At 40.6% G+C, this 19,824-nt stretch overlaps 1 protein-coding gene across 1 annotated transcript; it reads left to right on the forward strand.

Annotated features, from left to right (window-relative positions):
- Positions 1–17,959: 17,959 nt before the first annotated feature.
- LOC133849720 (uncharacterized) lies at positions 17,960–19,285 on the forward strand. Its single transcript, XM_062285814.1, has one exon. The coding sequence runs from the start codon at positions 17,960–17,962 to the stop codon at positions 19,283–19,285; it is 1,326 nt and encodes a 441-aa protein (XP_062141798.1).
- Positions 19,286–19,824: the final 539 nt, after the last annotated feature.

The raw sequence follows: 19,824 nt of genomic DNA on the forward strand, positions 1-19,824 counted from the left end.
ATCATGTTTTGTTACAAAGTATGCTGCTGCTCTCTCTCAATACTACTGTCTAACGCTTTCACACGATTCCAAGCCTTTTCAATTAAAACTGAGTCAGCTTTATGACGTTCACTCAACTCTTTACTGTTTGAATATGCAATATCATGCTCTCTACACGCTTCATCAAAGCATTTGATTCCACGATCACCACGTGCTAATCGTTTCTCTAACTTTGTTCCAGGTCCACAGTAATTGTATCCAGGTATATGAGCCTCAAAAGGTAGAGAGTCATTATATTGTTTACAAGACCACTACCCTGTTTGAATTTTGATTTTGAACTAATTAAATTATAAAAACGTTTGGCCATTTTATAGCAACCTCAATCAACAAACGTTTCCCATTGAATGAAGTACTTCTCTCACTAACATGCGTTTTTTAAGACATAAGAAAAGCATACTAGTACGAAACATTGAGGGTGGTGGACATGGAGAGAATAATCAATAACCTCGACATAGTGTTTTGCTACCCAATACAATTAGAGCATTAATTGTTGGACCATCAAATTGTGGAAAACCAATGTGATGCTTAGTCTTATAGAGAGTCCCAATGGTCTCAAATTTGAAAATATTTATGTATTTTCAAAGAGTTTATACCAACCCAAATATGAATATTTGGAAAAACTTATCAAACCAATTCAAGGAATGGGATATTTTACATTCTCCGGAAACGAAGCAGTGTTATCACCGCACGAAGCTAAAATAATTCCATTATGATATTCGATGATGTGGCATGTGAAAAGCAGGATAATATCCGAAACTATTTTTTGTATGGGAAGACATAAGAATATTGATTCATTCTATTAATGTCAAACATACACACATATACCGAAGCATTTAATACGTGACAATGCTAATTTTATTATAATGTTAAAACAAGATGATTTGAACATGCGTCATATATATCGAGATCACGTAAACAGTGACATGAACTATGAATCATTTATGGAAATTTCACGAAAATGCTGGGAGGAGAAATTTGGATTTCTACTAATCTCTAAAGATGATGATATGAAAAATGGGCGATACAGAAAGGCTTTGATCAATTCATTATACTTTAAAAATATGAATATAAAACTAATGATATGATGATTAAACAACAGTCCAAACTCAGACTTCAAAATGTCTACATCACTAACATTTGCATTAAATGGAAACACATCAGTTATAACCGAAAATTTTTTCCCACAAATTGAATTAAATAGAAATTATGAGTGTGCTCTCATTGACTTTCACACATACAATTCTATACCAAACGTAGATAGAGGGAACAATCTATTTCATATTGGAAATAAATGTATAGAAATACCTGTTGGATCGTATGAACTCGAAGAGATTGCAACATATATTATTGATGTCCTAAAGGGGTATGGTTCTTATGATGTGTAAAAAATAGAAACCAATAATAATACGCTGAAAGTTCAAGTTACCACTAAAAAAGAAACAGTATATTTTAATCGTGAACGAAGTATTGGAAAGCTATTTGGATTTGGTGCACGTATTCTAAAACCGCACAATACTGAAATTTATGTCTCAGATAACCCTGTGAATATTTTAAAAGTAAATACAATTAGATTGGAATGCAACATTATCAGTGGCTCATATGTAGGTAATAGACCAAATCATGTGCTTCGTGAATTTGGGATCAATGTTCCTCCGGGATATAAAATGAGTATTACACCACGAAACTTGATTTATTTACCTATCAACACTAGAGAAAATAAGCACGCTCGAAGTACGGATAACTGATCAGGAGGGAATTAATCAATTTTCGAGGGGAAACTATATCAATTCGTCTTCATTTACGAGCAACAGAATGATTATTTATAATAAAAGGTCGTCACATCACCTCACAACTCCCATTACTAAATGTAAATGTGAAGTGAAAACACCATCATCATTATCATCTCGAGGACCATCATATCCACGACCTGCGGTAATATTAAAAAATAAACTGATTTTAAAATCACTTGGATTTAATATTCAGTAAAATTACTACCTTCATTTTAAATGAATGAAATTTTGTTTGTGCAAGATAAACCTCACAATGATGAGAGTATCACGAAAAAAGAATATCACACTTATTACCCATATCAGCAGAACTTCAAAACAAATGATGAAGTTCGTATTACAATACTAAAACCAAGATTTGTATGTGTTGCCGTCTGAAAGTTTCCTCCACTTTGAAGGGACACTTAGTAAAATTACTAACCAAAATTCGGGCACAAGTACAACAAATGATGTTGCCGGCTTGCTTAAAATAATTGCATGGCCTATTTTTTGGATGAAATAAGATATGAATTGAACAGATGCAAACTGGATAGTACACGGTTTACTGGAATCACATCTACTCTGAAAAACTTTCTTTCCATTGGTCGACAGGAGTCTCTATGTTATCGTAATGCCGGGTGGAGTGGAGGAGAGAGTATATCTTCGGGAGGTCATTTCAGCTTTTCAATACCACTAAAAATGCTAATGGGATTCGCTGAAGATCATAAAAAAGTTATATTAAATTGTAAACATGAACTCAATCTCTTGCTAGCTAAAAATATGAATGATATGTTTGAAAAACGGTCGGAGGTGTTGAATATAAAATTGCTATACAGAACATTAGTTGGAAAGTATCCCAAATTGTTCCAAGCGATACTACTAAAATTAAAATGTTCAATGTAGTCAAAAGTGGAGCTACACTTCCACTTTCATTCCGCAGCTGGGATTGTTATATAAATCCCTCGTTGGTACAGGGGACTCATCATGTATGGAACGTTAAGCTAGCTGCAAATAGAGAACGACCACGGTTTGCAGTTATTGCGTTTACATTAAATGGCAATCTAATTACAAACAATTTGAGAAATGCAAAAGTGTATTTAAATTCTGAAGTCTATCCATATGAAGATTTAAATGTAAAATTCAATGAAAATCGGTTTGCTGCCTTGTATGATATGTACGTGAAATTCCAAGAGAGTTACTACAACCGTGAGCCTCGTCCACTTTTATCACCACTAGACTTCAAGTCAAAGGCTCTATTGTTGTTGTTGATCTTTCATATCAAAACGAGTCGGTCAAATCAGGGCCAATTGATGTTAAAATTTCAACTGAATTAAGAGTACCAAGTGAGTTGAATACAAAGGTATATTGCCTTCTCATTCACGATCGTCTAGTTGAATATACCCCACTGACCGGATTAGTTCAACGTATCGTATAATTTTTTCTCAAAATATTTCTTCATTCACCTTTTGGAAATCATTACGAGTAGACGTCAACGGATCGAAAGAAATTTAAAATGATATTGATTGAAAACAAGACCAACTCCACAACTCATATTTCGATACAACAACTTATAACTGGAATAAATAATTTTATGAAAATGTTTAACGATAAAATTTTTCCTGAACACATGGAATATTTATCAGAATCATTGAAATATTTTAATAATAGAATATGTGATGGACCATTGGTTTCTAATGTTCATGGTCAACATTTCGCATCCTGCTGTTGGGCTCATAACGATGTGGAGGATGGAGTCGATACATGTGCCTGTCATTTCTATACTGTTCGCTCACAAAAATCAAAAAAAATTATAAAAATGTATGTTAGTTTAGAGAATCGATTTTAAACAATGTATTTGGAAATAAAATTATGTTACATACAGAACATGCAAAGAAGAATACTATATCTTTAAGGGAAATGGAATTTTTACAGCACTATTCGGTTTTTTCTTTCAGATTTTCTATTTTATCTTCAAGTGTCTTGGAAATGGTGTTGTACTCTCGTCTGAATTACATCACGTTCCCATCCTTTTTAACGTCCATCACTTCTTCCTTCCTCCGCTCCGATTTCGAATACATTCGAATTGACGAGAAAAGTGGGCGTCACACCTTCGTTCGTTTTACAGGTAGCGTGGCGCCTACGATCGTTTTACAGGTAGCGATGCGTCACGTGCAAGGCGCCTTCGATCGTTTTTCAGGTAGCGTTGGGCTTCCGAACATATTTCGTCACGTTTCGTAACGTTGATTCGTGTTAGACGTTCACGTATTCGATCGTCTTGGATGTGGCGCTGCGTCACGTTTCCGTCCATTCGTTTCGTAACGTTTCGATCTAGTATGATGCGTTGCCCCACGACCTACGTTTTCGAGGTGGGTGTTCGCGCGTTCGTACGCTACGTTCGTTAAAGAGCGTATCACGTTTTCGTAGGACGACTTCGTCTCACGTTTTCGTGTACGATCTACGAATCGACTGCGACCCCGATCCCTTCACCGTCTCGTGTCGGGACACACGACCTCGAGAGCGTATCGTAGCACGTGTTCGTTACACGTTTTCGCCCTCGATCTACGAATCGTTTTCGACTGCGACCCCGACCCCGATCCCTCACCGTCTCGTCTCGACCTCGAGAGCGTATCGTAGCACGTGTTCGTCATACGTTTTCGCCCTCGATCTACGAATCGTTTTCGATTGCGACCCCGAGTGCGAGACCGAGTGCGACCCCGACCCCGAGGGCGTCTCGGGACAAGCGACCTCGACCCCGACCCCGACTCCGAAGGATTTGTGTGACGAAACGCCCCCGACCCCGATCCTTTTCATCGCCCCTGTCTCGGGTCGCGTACGATTCGTCACACAAATCCCACACTTGTCATTTCCACAGGTGACCCTAATTAAATTGCATCTTTATTACCCTCTCGCTTGACATTTCAACAGGTAACCCTAATTAAATTGCATCTTTATTACCTCACACTTGACATTTCAATAGGTGACCCTAATTAAATTGCATTTTTATTACCCCTAAATTGACATTAATGACAGGTGACCCTAATTAGCACTTCCTTGCACAGGAACTTGATTTGTATAGAAACTTGATATTCCAACTACTCGGTAGAGGTCTTGACACGCCTACTTTTCTATGATACATTCCTTGGGCATATAATAACATAATACCGAAAGCCGCACTAAAAATCTCTTATGGTTTACTCATAATATTAAATGCCAGCTAAAATGGAAAATGCGCAATAGTGCTCTGGTGGTAGAGTGCAAGACTTGCACTGCAAGCCGAACATGTTGTGGTGCTCGGGTTCGAGTCCGGTCGAGGTACAAACTTCTTCTTTGTTTTTAATCGTATTTACAATAGTTATAAATAAAAATTGTGGATGTTATTAAAGAAATACTTTTGTTTGGCAAAAACGCCTGCTATGTAGGTATTGTTTGTATGCGTATGCGTATCAGAGAACGGCACGGGTATACACCCTCAACCGGTGCACCGGTTACTCATGTGCCTTTTCGGTATACTTGCACTCATAAGTGTGAGTAGCCAAAAATACACACACTCATGAGGCTTATACTCATGTGCAATAAGTGTATCGAAAGGCTTATACTCATGAGCAATAAGTGTATCGGGAGGCTTACACTCATGAGTGCAAGTGCCGAGGCATACTCGGCAATTTGCGATCGGTGATTCTATGCACTCGGGTAAAGCCGGTGCCGGTGGTTATGAGTAAGTGTATCCGATACACTTGGTAAAAAATTATGAGTGGACCGGCTCGATTGTATGTATTTACATACATATGTATGTATATTGAAATGCAAGAAATGCCGTCGGCTTTTGTATTGTTCTTGTTATTGCTGGTGCGCCGTTCTTGCACTCATTTTATTTCTTGAAAATTTAAATTCGAAAACTATTTTTTGGCTTTGTGTAGTGTATTTATTTGATGCCTTATATAATTAATAAAAATTTAATTTAATTTAAAGATTAAATAATAATTTAATTAAGAATTTTTATATATTGATAAGGAACAAAACAAGTAAAAATACAACTAATCAGTTTTAAAAAATCCGGGTTTTATAAAGTGAAATTTTACCTGTTTTATGAGTTTTTGGGTTTTTTATATTCATCAATAACCGGAAAATCAGAAATTTTATTACCTGTTTATAACACTATTGTAAATGCCTATATAATTACAAAAGGGTATTTTGCAAATTTGTGCATTTTCCATAAATTTCAGGAAAAACCACCTGATATTTTATTTGACCATTTGTCAAAGTAAAAACACCCAAAAAGTCATTCAAAGAAGTCAAAAGTCATAAAATCTATCCGCGAGCCGCGACAAACAAGCATCAATAGGGGTGGGGGAAAAACACCCGAGTATTTGTCCAGACACCCGAGTGTCTGATCAAACACTTGGGTGTCTGAGCAAGACACTTGGGTGTTTTTCAGAATTTGAACAGATACTCATAAGACTCAAGCCATTTCGTCATGAGTGTCTAAAATGATCGGTTGCACGAAGAACAACCACTGCACTATGGTCCGAATTCCCGATTTGGTGGCATAAAGCCCAACATTTTATGGAAGAAAATCGGAATTTTTTTTATATGTTTAAACTAGATACCCTAGATAGAAAGTATCAATAAATATTTTTGTCAAAAATGCAACCTTGCAATTTTTACAGATGTTTAAAGTCAGGTAATTAAGCAGCTGATTTTTGTGACAAAATTGGCGGGAAACTTTTAATAACTTTGAGCACTTGGCAAATCAAACTAAATAATATTTTTCTATTTTTTAAAAATGGGATATTGAAGTTGGAGGTATGTAAATTACGAATAATGAGCACAGTTTGTGTGGTAATTTGATTAACGTTATATATGTATGTGTACTGTTTTGTGTTGTCCAAGGAAATCAAAAAAGCTGACAAAAGTGTTCATCTTCTGTAGAGGAAAAAAAGGTGTTCTGCGTATTTGTGCGTTGTGTAATGTTTGTTAAACAATAGTAGGCACTTTATATTAAATTGTAATAACAGTCCGGTTTGCGGCTTTTCCGATGCTTTAATTATTTAGATGTGCTTGAGTTCTGTCACGCCATGTTGCTGGACGTGTGGATGCACAGCGGGCGCCACTCTTCCGCGCTGGTTGAACTTGTATTTGGTCAAATAGATGAATGTACACTGAGTGACAACAAAAAGAGAGCAATAAAAAAATTAAATAAAATATCACGTATACGTCATGATGTCTGTATGGGCATTGGGTAGGCGTGGTCAAACATACTTGAAAGTTTGCTTAAATATTTAGAGTTGTCTATTAATGAAGTATGCCAAGTTTCAGCTCGATAGATGCAATATTCGATTTTATGCCACCAAATCGGGAATTCGGACCATAATGCACCGGCAAGACACAAGTGTCAACAAGCCGAGTGTCTAAAATGATCGGGTGCACGAAGAACAACCACCGGCAAGACACAAGTGTGTACAAGCCGAGTGCCTAAAATGATCGGGTGCCGAATAGGCAAGTGCAAGAAAGGCCTGACTATGACAATGACTCATACTCGCAGCACTCGCATGATTTTGAGCAAGTGTGTATCTCTCACTCGGTTTGCGAGTGCTAAGTAGCACCGGCACTCAAAAATTTATGGGTGTGAGTTGAGTGTCGAAATTTGCCACCTTTGACGATGTCTGTATATGTATACATAGAGGCACTGCGATAGCTCTGGTGGTGGAGTGCAAGCCGAGCACGTTGTGGTGCTCGGGTTCGAGCCCGCTCGGGGTACAAATTTTTTTTTTTTTAATCGTATTTACAATAGTTATAAATAAAAATTGTGGATGTTATTAAAGAAATACTTTTGTAATGCTCAAAGAAAATAAGAGTCTTAAGCAAAGGAACCATGAAATGGAGAAGGAAATTCGGTCTTTACGTCAGCAGCTGGAGGAATATAAGCAATTGGATATGTCTCTCAGCAACATTTTCACAGAGACCCATTTGAAAATATTAGAGAACGGAGGAAAGCGACATTTCTGCTGCGATTTGTCTGCATAAAGCGGGCCTCGTGCGTAAAACCATTTTACAAGAAAGGTTATCCTTTGGCCAGTCGAACCACGTTGTATAGGTGGTTAGCAGAAGTCCTAATTAAAACGGGTACCCTGTATGTGGTCATTGACCTTATGCACGACGATGATATGATTGAAGAGGATAAGGTATGCGTTTTATCATTCGACTGCTGCTAGTTTCGAATATGACAGCTCAGCCGATGTGGTCTATAAACCAAGTAATAACGTACAATTGGCTATAGTTCGTGGGTTGAAAAAGTCATGAAAACAGACAGTTTTCTTTGACTTTGATACTCAGATGGATGCGGATACCCTAAATGACATTGTAAAGAAACTCCACAGAAGAGGTTATCCAGTAGTAGCCATTGTGTCTGATTTGGGACCGGGAAACCAAAAGTTATGGAGACAACTGGGTATATCGGAAAGTGAGTTTGAAATTAATATTTAACACAAGTGTAAATGCAAAAAGTTTTTTTTAGAAAATACCTGGTTTAGTCATCCAGCGGATGATCAGTTGAAAATACATGTATTTTCGGATACACCACACTTAATAAAGTTGGTTCGTAGCCATTACATCGACACCGGATTGGCTATTAACGGAAAACAATTAACAAAGAAGACAGTTTAACAGGCACTTAGTCACAGCTCTAAGTCTGATCTGTCCATCTTATTTAAGATTACGGATAACCATTTAAATGTTAAATGTCGTCGCTCGCTATACAAAAAAGTGAAGTTTTGCAACTTAATTGTTTTCCAACACGACAGCGAATTCCATTAGGCTATGCTACGAGTTGGGCTATGAAGTAGAGAATGCATGTGATACCTCGGATTTGTTTAATGTTATGAACGATTGTTTTGACATTTTTAACTCTAAATTATCAACATCAAACACCCTCGAAACGACTCAGCCATATGGGAAACACATCGAGATGCAAAGAGCCGTTTTAATGGAAATGAGTAATATTATGTGCAGGGATATTGTTGGCAAAGGACAAATGCTGCCATTTCAAAAAAGGAATTTTGCTGAATAATGCTTCGCTGGATGGTTTACTTTCTTATTTGACCAGCAAATATGATTTGAAGTATATTTTAAAAAGTCGGCTTAACCAAGACATTTTAGAAAACTTTTTGAGCTATCCGAGCAAGAGGTGGTCAGTTTGACCATCCTACTGCTCTTCAATTTAAGTATAGATTAAGAAAATATATATACCTATTATAGACACTACAAAAATAACTAATAATAATAACTAATACTAATCCAATGTTTAGCTCGTGATTGTTTTAGGTTTGCCTTGTCTTTTGTGTTGTCTTATGTTTTTTATGTTTTTACTTTATTAAGCAGCCATACAATAAAAAAGGGCTCCAAAATGTTTTTTTTGTATGGCTTCTTTATTATTATTTACTAATATTTTTATTTCTTAATTAGCCAAGAACACTGAATTGTTGTCTGAAATGGGGACGTAGAAGAAGATATGGATCTTTCCAAAAATGACCATGACAAAGAAAATGAGCCCGAATCGACTGCGACCCCGATCCCTTCACCGTCTCGTGTCGGGACACACGACCTCGAGAGCGTATCGTAGCACGTGTTCGTTACACGTTTTCGCCCTCGATCTACGAATCGTTTTCGACTGCGACCCCGACCCTGATCCCTCACCGTCTCGTCTCGACCTCGAGAGCGTATCGTAGCACGTGTTCGTCATACGTTTTCGCCCTCGATCTACGAATCGTTTTCGATTGCGACCCCGAGTGCGAGACCGAGTGCGACCCCGACCCCGAGGGCGTCTCGGGACAAGCGACCTCGACCCCGACTCCGAAGGATTTGTGTGACGAAATGCCCCCGACCCCGATCCTTTTATCGCCCTGTCTCGGGTCGCGTACGATTCGTCACACAAATCCCACACTTGTCATTTCCACAGGTGACCCTAATTAAATTGCATCTTTATTACCTCTCGCATGACATTTCAACAGGTAACCCTAATTAAATTGCATCTTTATTACCTCACACTTGACATTTCAATAGGTGACACTAATTAAATTGCATTTTTATTACCCCTAAATTGACATTAATGACAGGTGACCCTAATTAGCACTTCCTTGCACAGGAACTTGATTTGTATAGAAACTTGATAATCCAACTACTCGGTAGAGGTCTTGACACGCCTACTTTTCTATGATACATTCCTTGGGCATATAATAACATAATACCGAAAGCCGCACTAAAAATCTCTTATGGTTTACTCATAATATTAAATGCCAGCTAAAATGGAAAATGCGCAATAGTGCTCTGGTGGTAGAGTGCAAGACTTGCACTGCAAGCCGAACATGTTGTGGTGCTCGGGTTCGAGTCCGGTCGAGGTACAAACTTCTTTTTTTTTTTAATCGTATTTACAATAGTTATAAATAAAAATTGTGGATGTTATTAAAGAAATACTTTTGTTTGGCAAAAACGCCTGCTATGTAGGTATTGTTTGTATGCGTATACGTATCAGAGAACGGCACGGGTATACACCCTCAACCGGTGCACCGGTTACTCATGTGCCTTTTCGGTATACTTGCACTCATAAGTGTGAGTAGCCAAAATACACACACTCATGAGGCTTATACTCATGTGCAATAAGTGTATCGAAAGGCTTATACTCATGAGCAATAAGTGTATCGGGAGGCTTACACTCATGAGTGCAAGTGCCGAGGCATACTCGGCAATTTGCGATCGGTGATTCTATGCACTCGGGTAAAGCCGGTGCCGGTGGTTATGAGTAAGTGTATCCGATACACTTGGTAAAAATTATGAGTGGACCGGCTCGATTGTATGTATTTACATACATATGTATGTATATTGAAATGCAAGAAATGCCGTCGGCTTTTTGTATTGTTCTTGTTATTGCTGGTGCGCCGTTCTTGCACTCATTTTATTTCTTGAAAATTTAAATTCGAAAACTATTTTTGGCTTTGTGTAGTGTATTTATTTGATGCCTTATATAATTAATAAAATTTAATTTAATTTAAAGATTAAATAATAATTTAATTAAGAATTTTTATATATTGATAAGGAACAAAACAAGTAAAAATACAACTAATCAGTTTTAAAAATCCGGGTTTTATAAAGTGAAATTTTACCTGTTTTATGAGTTTTTGGGTTTTTTATATTCATCAATAACCGGAAAATCAGAAATTTTATTACCTGTTTATAACACTATTGTAAATGCCTATATAATTACAAAAGGGTATTTTGCAAATTTGTGCATTTTCCATAAATTTCAGGAAAACCACCTGATATTTTATTTGACCATTTGTCAAAGTAAAAACACCCAAAAGTCATTCAAAGAAGTCAAAAGTCATAAAATCTATCCGCGAGCCGCGACAAACAAGCATCAATAGGGGTGGGGGAAAAACACCCGAGTATTTGTCCAGACACCCGAGTGTCTGATCAAACACTTGGGTGTCTGAGCAAGACACTTGGGTGTTTTTCAGAATTTGAACAGATACTCATAAGACTCAAGCCATTTCGTCATGAGTGTCTAAAATGATCGGTTGCACGAAGAACAACCACTGCACTATGGTCCGAATTCCCGATTTGGTGGCATAAAGCCCAACATTTTATGGAAGAAAATCGGAATTTTTTTTTATATGTTTAAACTAGATACCCTAGATAGAAAGTATCAATAAATATTTTTGTCAAAAATGCAACCTTGCAATTTTACAGATGTTTAAAGTCAGGTAATTAAGCAGCTGATTTTTGTGACAAAATTGGCGGGAAACTTTTAATAACTTTGAGCACTTGGCAAATCCAAACTAAATAATATTTTTCTATTTTTTAAAATGGATATTGAAGTTGGAGGTATGTAAATTACGAATAATGAGCACAGTTTGTGTGGTAATTTGATTAACGTTATATATGTATGTGTACTGTTTTGTGTTGTCCAAGGAAATCAAAAAGCTGACAAAAGTGTTCATCTTCTGTAGAGGAAAAAAAGGTGTTCTGCGTATTTGTGCGTTGTGTAATGTTTGTTAAACAATAGTAGGCACTTTATATTAAATTGTAATAACAGTCCGGTTTGCGGCTTTTCCGATGCTTTAATTATTTAGATGTGCTTGAGTTCTGTCACGCCATGTTGCTGGACGTGTGGATGCACAGCGGGCGCCACTCTTCCGCGCTGGTTGAACTTGTATTTGGTCAAATAGATGAATGTACACTGAGTGACAACAAAAAAGAGAGCAATAAAAAAAAAAAAAAAAAAAATTAAATAAAATATCACGTATACGTCATGATGTCTATATGGGCATTGGAGTAGGCGTGGTCAAACATACTTGAAAGTTTGCTTAAATATTTAGAGTTGTCTATTAATGAAGTATGCCAAGTTTCAGCTCGATAGATGCAATATTCGATTTTATGCCACCAAATCGGGAATTCGGACCATAATGCACCGGCAAGACACAAGTGTCAACAAGCCGAGTGTCTAAAATGATCGGGTGCACGAAGAACAACCACCGGCAAGACACAAGTGTGTACAAGCCGAGTGCCTAAAATGATCGGGTGCCGAATAGGCAAGTGCAAGAAAGGCCTGACTATGACAATGACTCATACTCGCAGCACTCGCATGATTTTGAGCAAGTGTGTATCTCTCACTCGGTTTGCGAGTGCTAAGTAGCACCGGCACTCAAAAATTTATGGGTGTGAGTTGAGTGTCGAAATTTGCCACCTTTGACGATGTCTGTATATGTATACATAGAGGCACTGCGATAGCTCTGGTGGTGGAGTGCAAGCCGAGCACGTTGTGGTGCTCGGGTTCGAGCCCGCTCGGGGTACAAATTTTTTTAATCGTATTTACAATAGTTATAAATAAAAATTGTGGATGTTATTAAAGAAATACTTTTGTAATGCTCAAAGAAAATAAGAGTCTTAAGCAAAGGAACCATGAAATGGAGAAGGAAATTCGGTCTTTACGTCAGCAGCTGGAGGAATATAAGCAATTGATATGTCTCTCAGCAACATTTTCACAGAGACCCATTTGAAAATATTAGAGAACGGAGGAAAGCGACATTTCTGCTGCGATTTGTCTGCATACAGCGGGCCTCGTGCGTAAAACCATTTTACAAGAAAGGTTATCCTTTGGCCAGTCGAACCACGTTGTATAGGTGGTTAGCAGAAGTCCTAATTAAAACGGGTACCCTGTATGTGGTCATTGACCTTATGCACGACGATGATATGATTGAAGAGGATAAGGTATGCGTTTTATCATTCGACTGCTGCTAGTTTCGAATATGACAGCTCAGCCGATGTGGTCTATAAACCAAGTAATAACGTACAATTGGCTATAGTTCGTGGGTTGAAAAGTCATGAAAACAGACAGTTTTCTTTGACTTTGATACTCAGATGGATGCGGATACCCTAAATGACATTGTAAAGAAACTCCACAGAAGAGGTTATCCAGTAGTAGCCATTGTGTCTGATTTGGGACCGGGAAACCAAAAGTTATGGAGACAACTGGGTATATCGGAAAGTGAGTTTGAAATTAATATTTAACACAAGTGTAAATGCAAAAGTTTTTTTTAGAAAATACCTGGTTTAGTCATCCAGCGGATGATCAGTTGAAAATACATGTATTTTCGGATACACCACACTTAATAAAGTTGGTTCGTAGCCATTACATCGACACCGGATTGGCTATTAACGGAAAACAATTAACAAAGAAGACAGTTTAACAGGCACTTAGTCACAGCTCTAAGTCTGATCTGTCCATCTTATTTAAGATTACGGATAACCATTTAAATGTTAAATGTCGTCGCTCGCTATACAAAAAGTGAAGTTTTGCAACTTAATTGTTTTCCAACACGACAGCGAATTCCATTAGGCTATGCTACGAGTTGGGCTATGAAGTAGAGAATGCATGTGATACCTCGGATTTGTTTAAAGTTATGAACGATTGTTTTGACATTTTTAACTCTAAATTATCAACATCAAACACCCTCGAAACGACTCAGCCATATGGGAAACACATCGAGATGCAAAGAGCCGTTTTAATGGAAATGAGTAATATTATGTGCAGGGATATTGTTGGCAAAGGACAAATGCTGCCATTTCAAAAAGGAATTTTGCTGAATAATGCTTCGCTGGATGGTTTACTTTCTTATTTGACCAGCAAATATGATTTGAAGTATATTTTAAAAAGTCGGCTTAACCAAGACATTTTAGAAAACTTTTTTGGAGCTATCCGAGCAAGAGGTGGTCAGTTTGACCATCCTACTGCTCTTCAATTTAAGTATAGATTAAGAAAATATATATACCTATTATAGACACTACAAAAATAACTAATAATAATAACTAATACTAATCCAATGTTTAGCTCGTGATTGTTTTAGGTTTGCCTTGTCTTTTGTGTTGTCTTATGTTTTTTATGTTTTTACTTTATTAAGCAGCCATACAATAAAAAGGGCTCCAAAATGTTTTTTTTGTATGGCTTCTTTATTATTATTTACTAATATTTTTATTTCTTAATTAGCCAAGAACACTGAATTGTTGTCTGGAAATGGGGACGTAGAAGAAGATATGGATCTTTCCAAAAAATGACCATGACAAAGAAAATGAGCCTGAAGACTTTGTTATAGATATTCATAACAGACAAGAAAATCAAAACTTAGACGAGCTCACAGGGGATGCGATGGAATATATTGCAGGCTACATAATAAAGAAATTAAACATTTCTGATGAGTTGGCTGGAAATGAAACTTTTACGTATGTGGATGAAGTTTCTCACGAAAGACTCAAAAAACCATATGTCAAATTCACTCAAAAACTAATAGAATTAGAACATATATTTTTAAGTTATATTATCAAGGAGACATTAATAGTAGCTGAAAAAAATGTAAATATTAATTTAAGCATAAAAGAATTTTATTTTAAAATTGGAATTTATTTTAGGATTAAGAACCTAAACAAAAGATTATTTGTCCAAAAACAAAAGCAACGTCAATTTCCAATTCAAAATTATGAAAAATTAAATTATAAAACAAATTGAAAATTTTTTATAACTGGCAATTTTAATCCCTTGCATCGTCTAAGGGTTAATGCACAAATTCATTGTCGTCTCGCTCACACTACTACGCTGCCACCCTTTCACTCGCACTCATTGTCAAGATTACTAAGGTACCAGCTGTTGCCGACGGGAATTCCTTGTATTATTGTATCATGGCTAGCATTATTGAAGCACACCCAGAACGTTTTCCAACCCATATTAAAAATAATAATAACACCCTGTCGATGCCAGATGATGGCAGGTGTGACCACTCAAAACAGCTGACAGTGTGGTCGCGATCAATTGATATCGATAGTGACAAAGCTAGTGACCTTGTCACACGCGCAGTCACACTGATCTAGTTTATCCTCACGTTGGTCACCCTGCCCTCTTTTAGTGCTTTTTCCTAACAACATATGTTCTACTATTCTGACCGGCACAACAAGTGCATTTCTCAAGAGTGCAATAAAAGACTTTGTAAAGTTTACAAATATACAATAATTCCAAAGTGATTGTGTTATTATTTATCTGAAGACGCCCCTACACATTTTGGTCCTTCTTTTGCCAATAATGCTCAGAATGTCCTTCTCGGCACGGCGGTCATCAACGTATGCCACTTGGGCACTACATACACCGCACGTGCGCTAATTGATTCCGGGTCCGAAGCGACCTTCATTTCTGAGCGTCTGTTCCAACGCATTAAGTTGCCTTTCCAGTCCGTGCGAGCCCAGGTATCCGGGCTAAATCACGCAGTTGCGGCCCAATCGCAGAAGTTATGTCACTTCAGCATTGGTTCTCCGACGAAGCCGAGGCTCCATATCGAGACTTCGGCATTCGTAATTCCACAGTTGGCAGGCAAACTGCCCTCCTTCGATATGCCGCGAACTTTCCTAAGGGATCTACCAGCGATAGAACTGGCAGATCCACACTTCTACAAGAGCGCTCAGATTGATATTCTAATTGGCGCGGATATCCTTCCGTCGGTCATCTTGAGCGGCTCCCGGCAAAACATTTGTGGCTCACTCCTTGGGCAGGAAACCGTGTTTGGCTGGATTCTTACCGGCCCCGTCTCCCAGAGTATGTCGACAACTGTTTCTGCGTTTTCGACAAGAGTCGCCCACCAAGCAGACGAACAGCTCGACAGCCTACTTTCCAAATTTTGGGAGGTGGAGGATATTCCAGCGAAGCTGATAAAGGAGTCAGACTTCGTTTGCGAAGAAAACTTCATTAAGAATACTTCTCGTAGCAAATGTGGCAGATATCGGGTGACTCTTCCATTCCGGAAGCCCGATGGCATTGAACTGGGTCATTCCAGATCTATAGCGCTGGCTCAATTCCTCAAGAACGAGAATCGTTTGTCAAGAAACGATTCTCTAAAGGAACAGTACAATGCCGTTCTCCAGGAGTACGTGGACTTGGGTCATATGACACACATATCGCCGCAGGCGATTGTCACGACTCCTAATTTATACCTGCCTCACCACGCTGTGTTCAAACCAGATAGCACCACAACGAAGGTGCGGGTCGTTTTCAACGCATCTTGTCCATCTTCAAATGGCAAGAGTCTGAATGATATCCTTCATTCAGGGCCCATTCTCCAATCGGATCTCACGTTGCAGATCCTCAGATGGCGATACTATCGATATGTGTTCAATGCGGACATAACGAAGATGTATCGTCAAATCCTCATGGACTCGAAGCACACGCCGTTATAACGAATTCTGTTCCGTACGTCGGACGGTGAGATCCGTGTCTTCGAGTTGAACACAGTGACATTCGGTGTCAACTGTGCGCCTTTCCTGGCTCTACGAGTCCTCCAGCAACTGGCTGATGACATACGCTTGGAGTATCCTCTCGCAAGCCGAGTCATTTCCAACAACATGTACGTGGACGACGTCCTGGCGGGGACACACACGAAAGAAGAGGCCATCCGGACCATTGCGGAAGTGTGTGCAGCCCTGGACAGCGCTGGCTTCCCGCTGAGGAAGTGGACGTCGAACCATAAGAGCGTGCTGAAGGACATTCCAAAGGACCATCTACTTCGAGAAGATTTCCTCGAACTCGAAGACTCCAGTACGGCGAAAACTCTGGGCATCAGGTGGTTCATGCCACCAGAAGTTGCCCATCAGGACTCCTACACGAAGAGGGAAGTGCTTTCGCAAATCGCTAAGCTTTTCGACCCAGTCGGGTGGCTGGCCCTTTCGTTATCCGAGCCAAGATCTTCATGCAGGAGATCTGGCTGAGAACGCTCGAATGGGACGAGCATCTACCCACGGATCTTTCGCTCCAATGGAAGGAGTATCTCCAGAGCTATCCTGCTCTGGGAAGGATCCGGATTCCAATTCCAGACACGAGTGAAGCTCCAGTACCACGGATTCTGTGATGCATCAGAAAGGGCGTATGGAGCAGCGATCTATGTCCGTGTGGAGACGGCGAACAAGGTTTCCACACATCTCCTTACTGCGAAGACAAAGGTGGCTCCTGTCAAGTCTCTCTCAGTGCCACGTCTCGAGCTTTGTGGCGCAGTCCTGTTGGCTGAGTTATCTGCAGCCCTCCTCCTGAATCTGCCAGCAGAAAGTTTCCAGACTTTCTTTTGGACTGACTCAACAATTATTCTCGCCTGGTTGAACAAGCCACCCTGCAGATGGACAACCTTTGTGGCCAATCGTGTGGCCAAAATCGTCCAAGCCAGCGACGCCAACAACTGGTCGCATGTGCGATCCGAGCACAATCCGGCAGATCTTGCAAGCGGAGGTGTCCTGCCACAAGAATTGATGCGTAATCCTTTGTGGTGGCATGGACCAGAGTGGCTTCATCTCCCGTCAGATCAATGGCCAACGTCTCCAAGTCCCATTCCGGAGACTCTGCTGGAGCAACGGATTAAGTGCAACGTCGCTAAGTTACCTCCTACTCCTGACTTCCTGATTAAGTTCTCTGAGTTTGGCAAGGCACTGCGCACGTCTGCCTATATCCTCAGATTCATCGATAGAAGTCGGAAGTTGGCAGTTCCAAGCTCTACCGTGGTCCAAGCGGATGAGCTGTCACGGATCCAAGAGCGGCTAATCGTCATGGCTCAATGACAAACTTTCCAACAAGAATACCAATGTCTGCAGTCAAGCAGCAGGTTCCTTCCTCAAGTTCAATCCGAAACTTGAACCCTTTCCTCGATGGCAAGGGGATTCTACGGGTCTGTGGGCGTCTGAGGGCAACCCACTCGCTGCGTTATGATGAGAGTCATCCAATCATCCACTCGTATTCCTCGTCCTTTGCACGACTACTGGTTCGTTTCACCCATCGTATATCCTTACATGGGGGTAACCAAGTCGTCATGCGGCTGATCCGTTCCAGATTCTGGATTTCAAAATTGAAGGTCCTCGTCAAATCCACCATGAACTCTTGCAAGGTTTGCGTCATCTACAAGAAGAGATTGCAGACCCAAATGATGGGGGACTTGCCCAAGGAAAGGGCGTCCTACTCGAGACCTTCCACGCACACTGGAGTCGACTTCGCCGGCCCATTTGAAATAAAGTATTACACTGGCCGAGCTTGCCTCATCACCATAGGGTATGTCTGCGTCTTCGTGTGCTTCAGCACGAAGGCGATCCACTTGGAGGCAACATCGGATCTCACGACGGAGAAATTCCTGGCCGCATTCTCCCGTTTCATCGCACGGCGCGGGTGTCCATACCAGATGTATTCGGACAACGGAAAAACCTTCGTTGGAGCTGACAAGGTGATCTCCAACGACTTCTTGGAAGCGACGAGGGAGTGCATCATCGCACAACATGCCCACAAGAGCCTATCCTGGCACTTCAACCCGCCGGGCGCCCCGCTTATGGGTGGATTATGGGAAGCCGGCGTAAAGAGTTTTAAGGCACTTTTTTACAAGGCGACATCCACCTCGAAATATACGTTCGAAGAGTTGTCCACTCTTCTCGCTAGGATCGAAGCCTGCCTGAACTCGAGGCCGATTTCCCCTATGTCCGAGGATCCGTCGGATTTACTAGCGCTCACTCCTGGCCATTTCCTCATAGGTGGCCCTCTTATTTCGGTGTTGGAACCCCCAATTAACCAACCGGCCACCTCCATCCTCAATCGATGGCAGCGACTGAAGGCTCTTCACCAACAATTTTGTTTCCGTTGGAAAGATGAGTACCTGAAGGAGCTGCACAAACGGACGAAATGGCAATCCCCTACACGGGACCTTCGGATCGGTGACATAGTCGTCATAAAGGAAGACAACCTCCCCTCGAACGAGTGGCGCCTGGGACGGGTGCTGACGACGTGTCCAGGCACCGACGCCAAGGTCCGAGTGGTAGATGTGCTCACGGCGCGGGGTACCATCCGAAGACCCGTTGCCAAACTTATTCTACTCCCGATGGACAGCAAGACTGACCCCTCCACGTCAGAAGGACTGAAGGACGAATAACATCCTATTCCGTACTCCTATTCGTCGTCCTGTGTTGTCCTATGCTGTCCTGTTCCATGTGTCATTGACACTGCAAAGAGGCTACTACAATAATCGTTGGTTTCTTTTCCTGTTTTCATTTCATGTAGTATGCCATCACATACATCCACCCACCAGGACCGTCCCGCTGGCACCAACTCGTTCCGGTGTCGCGTGTGCCGTGGGGTCCACCCACTCCGGAAGTGTCAGCGTTTCCTGAGGCTGACAGCGGAGAAACGGTTGAGAGCAGTACTCATCAACAAGTACTGCTCTAACTGTCTGGCCCACCAACACTCCGGGCAATCCTGCCGCAGCGCGGGTAGGTGCAGGGTGTGTCGGGGGGACCACCACACACTGCTGCGCTTCAAGGAGGCACGCAGCGCTCACCCCAACCGTCAGCGACGAGGCGATGACCAACCGGTCTCCACCCGGTCCCGAACCCCAACAAGGCCACGCTCGTCAAGGCCACGCTCGCCACGGCCACGCTCGCCACGGTCACGCTCCCGCTCGCCGTCACCCCA

The sequence above is a fragment of the Drosophila sulfurigaster genome, unplaced genomic scaffold (assembly GCF_023558435.1).
Source record: "Drosophila sulfurigaster albostrigata strain 15112-1811.04 unplaced genomic scaffold, ASM2355843v2 contig_277_pilon, whole genome shotgun sequence".
NCBI lineage: Eukaryota > Metazoa > Arthropoda > Insecta > Diptera > Drosophilidae > Drosophila > Drosophila sulfurigaster.

Bases quoted from the DNA above. Each gene is read 5' to 3' on its own strand.
- LOC133849720 (XM_062285814.1), top strand. From the start codon at position 17,960: ATGTCTGCAGTCAAGCAGCAGGTTCCTTCCTCAAGTTCAATCCGAAAC.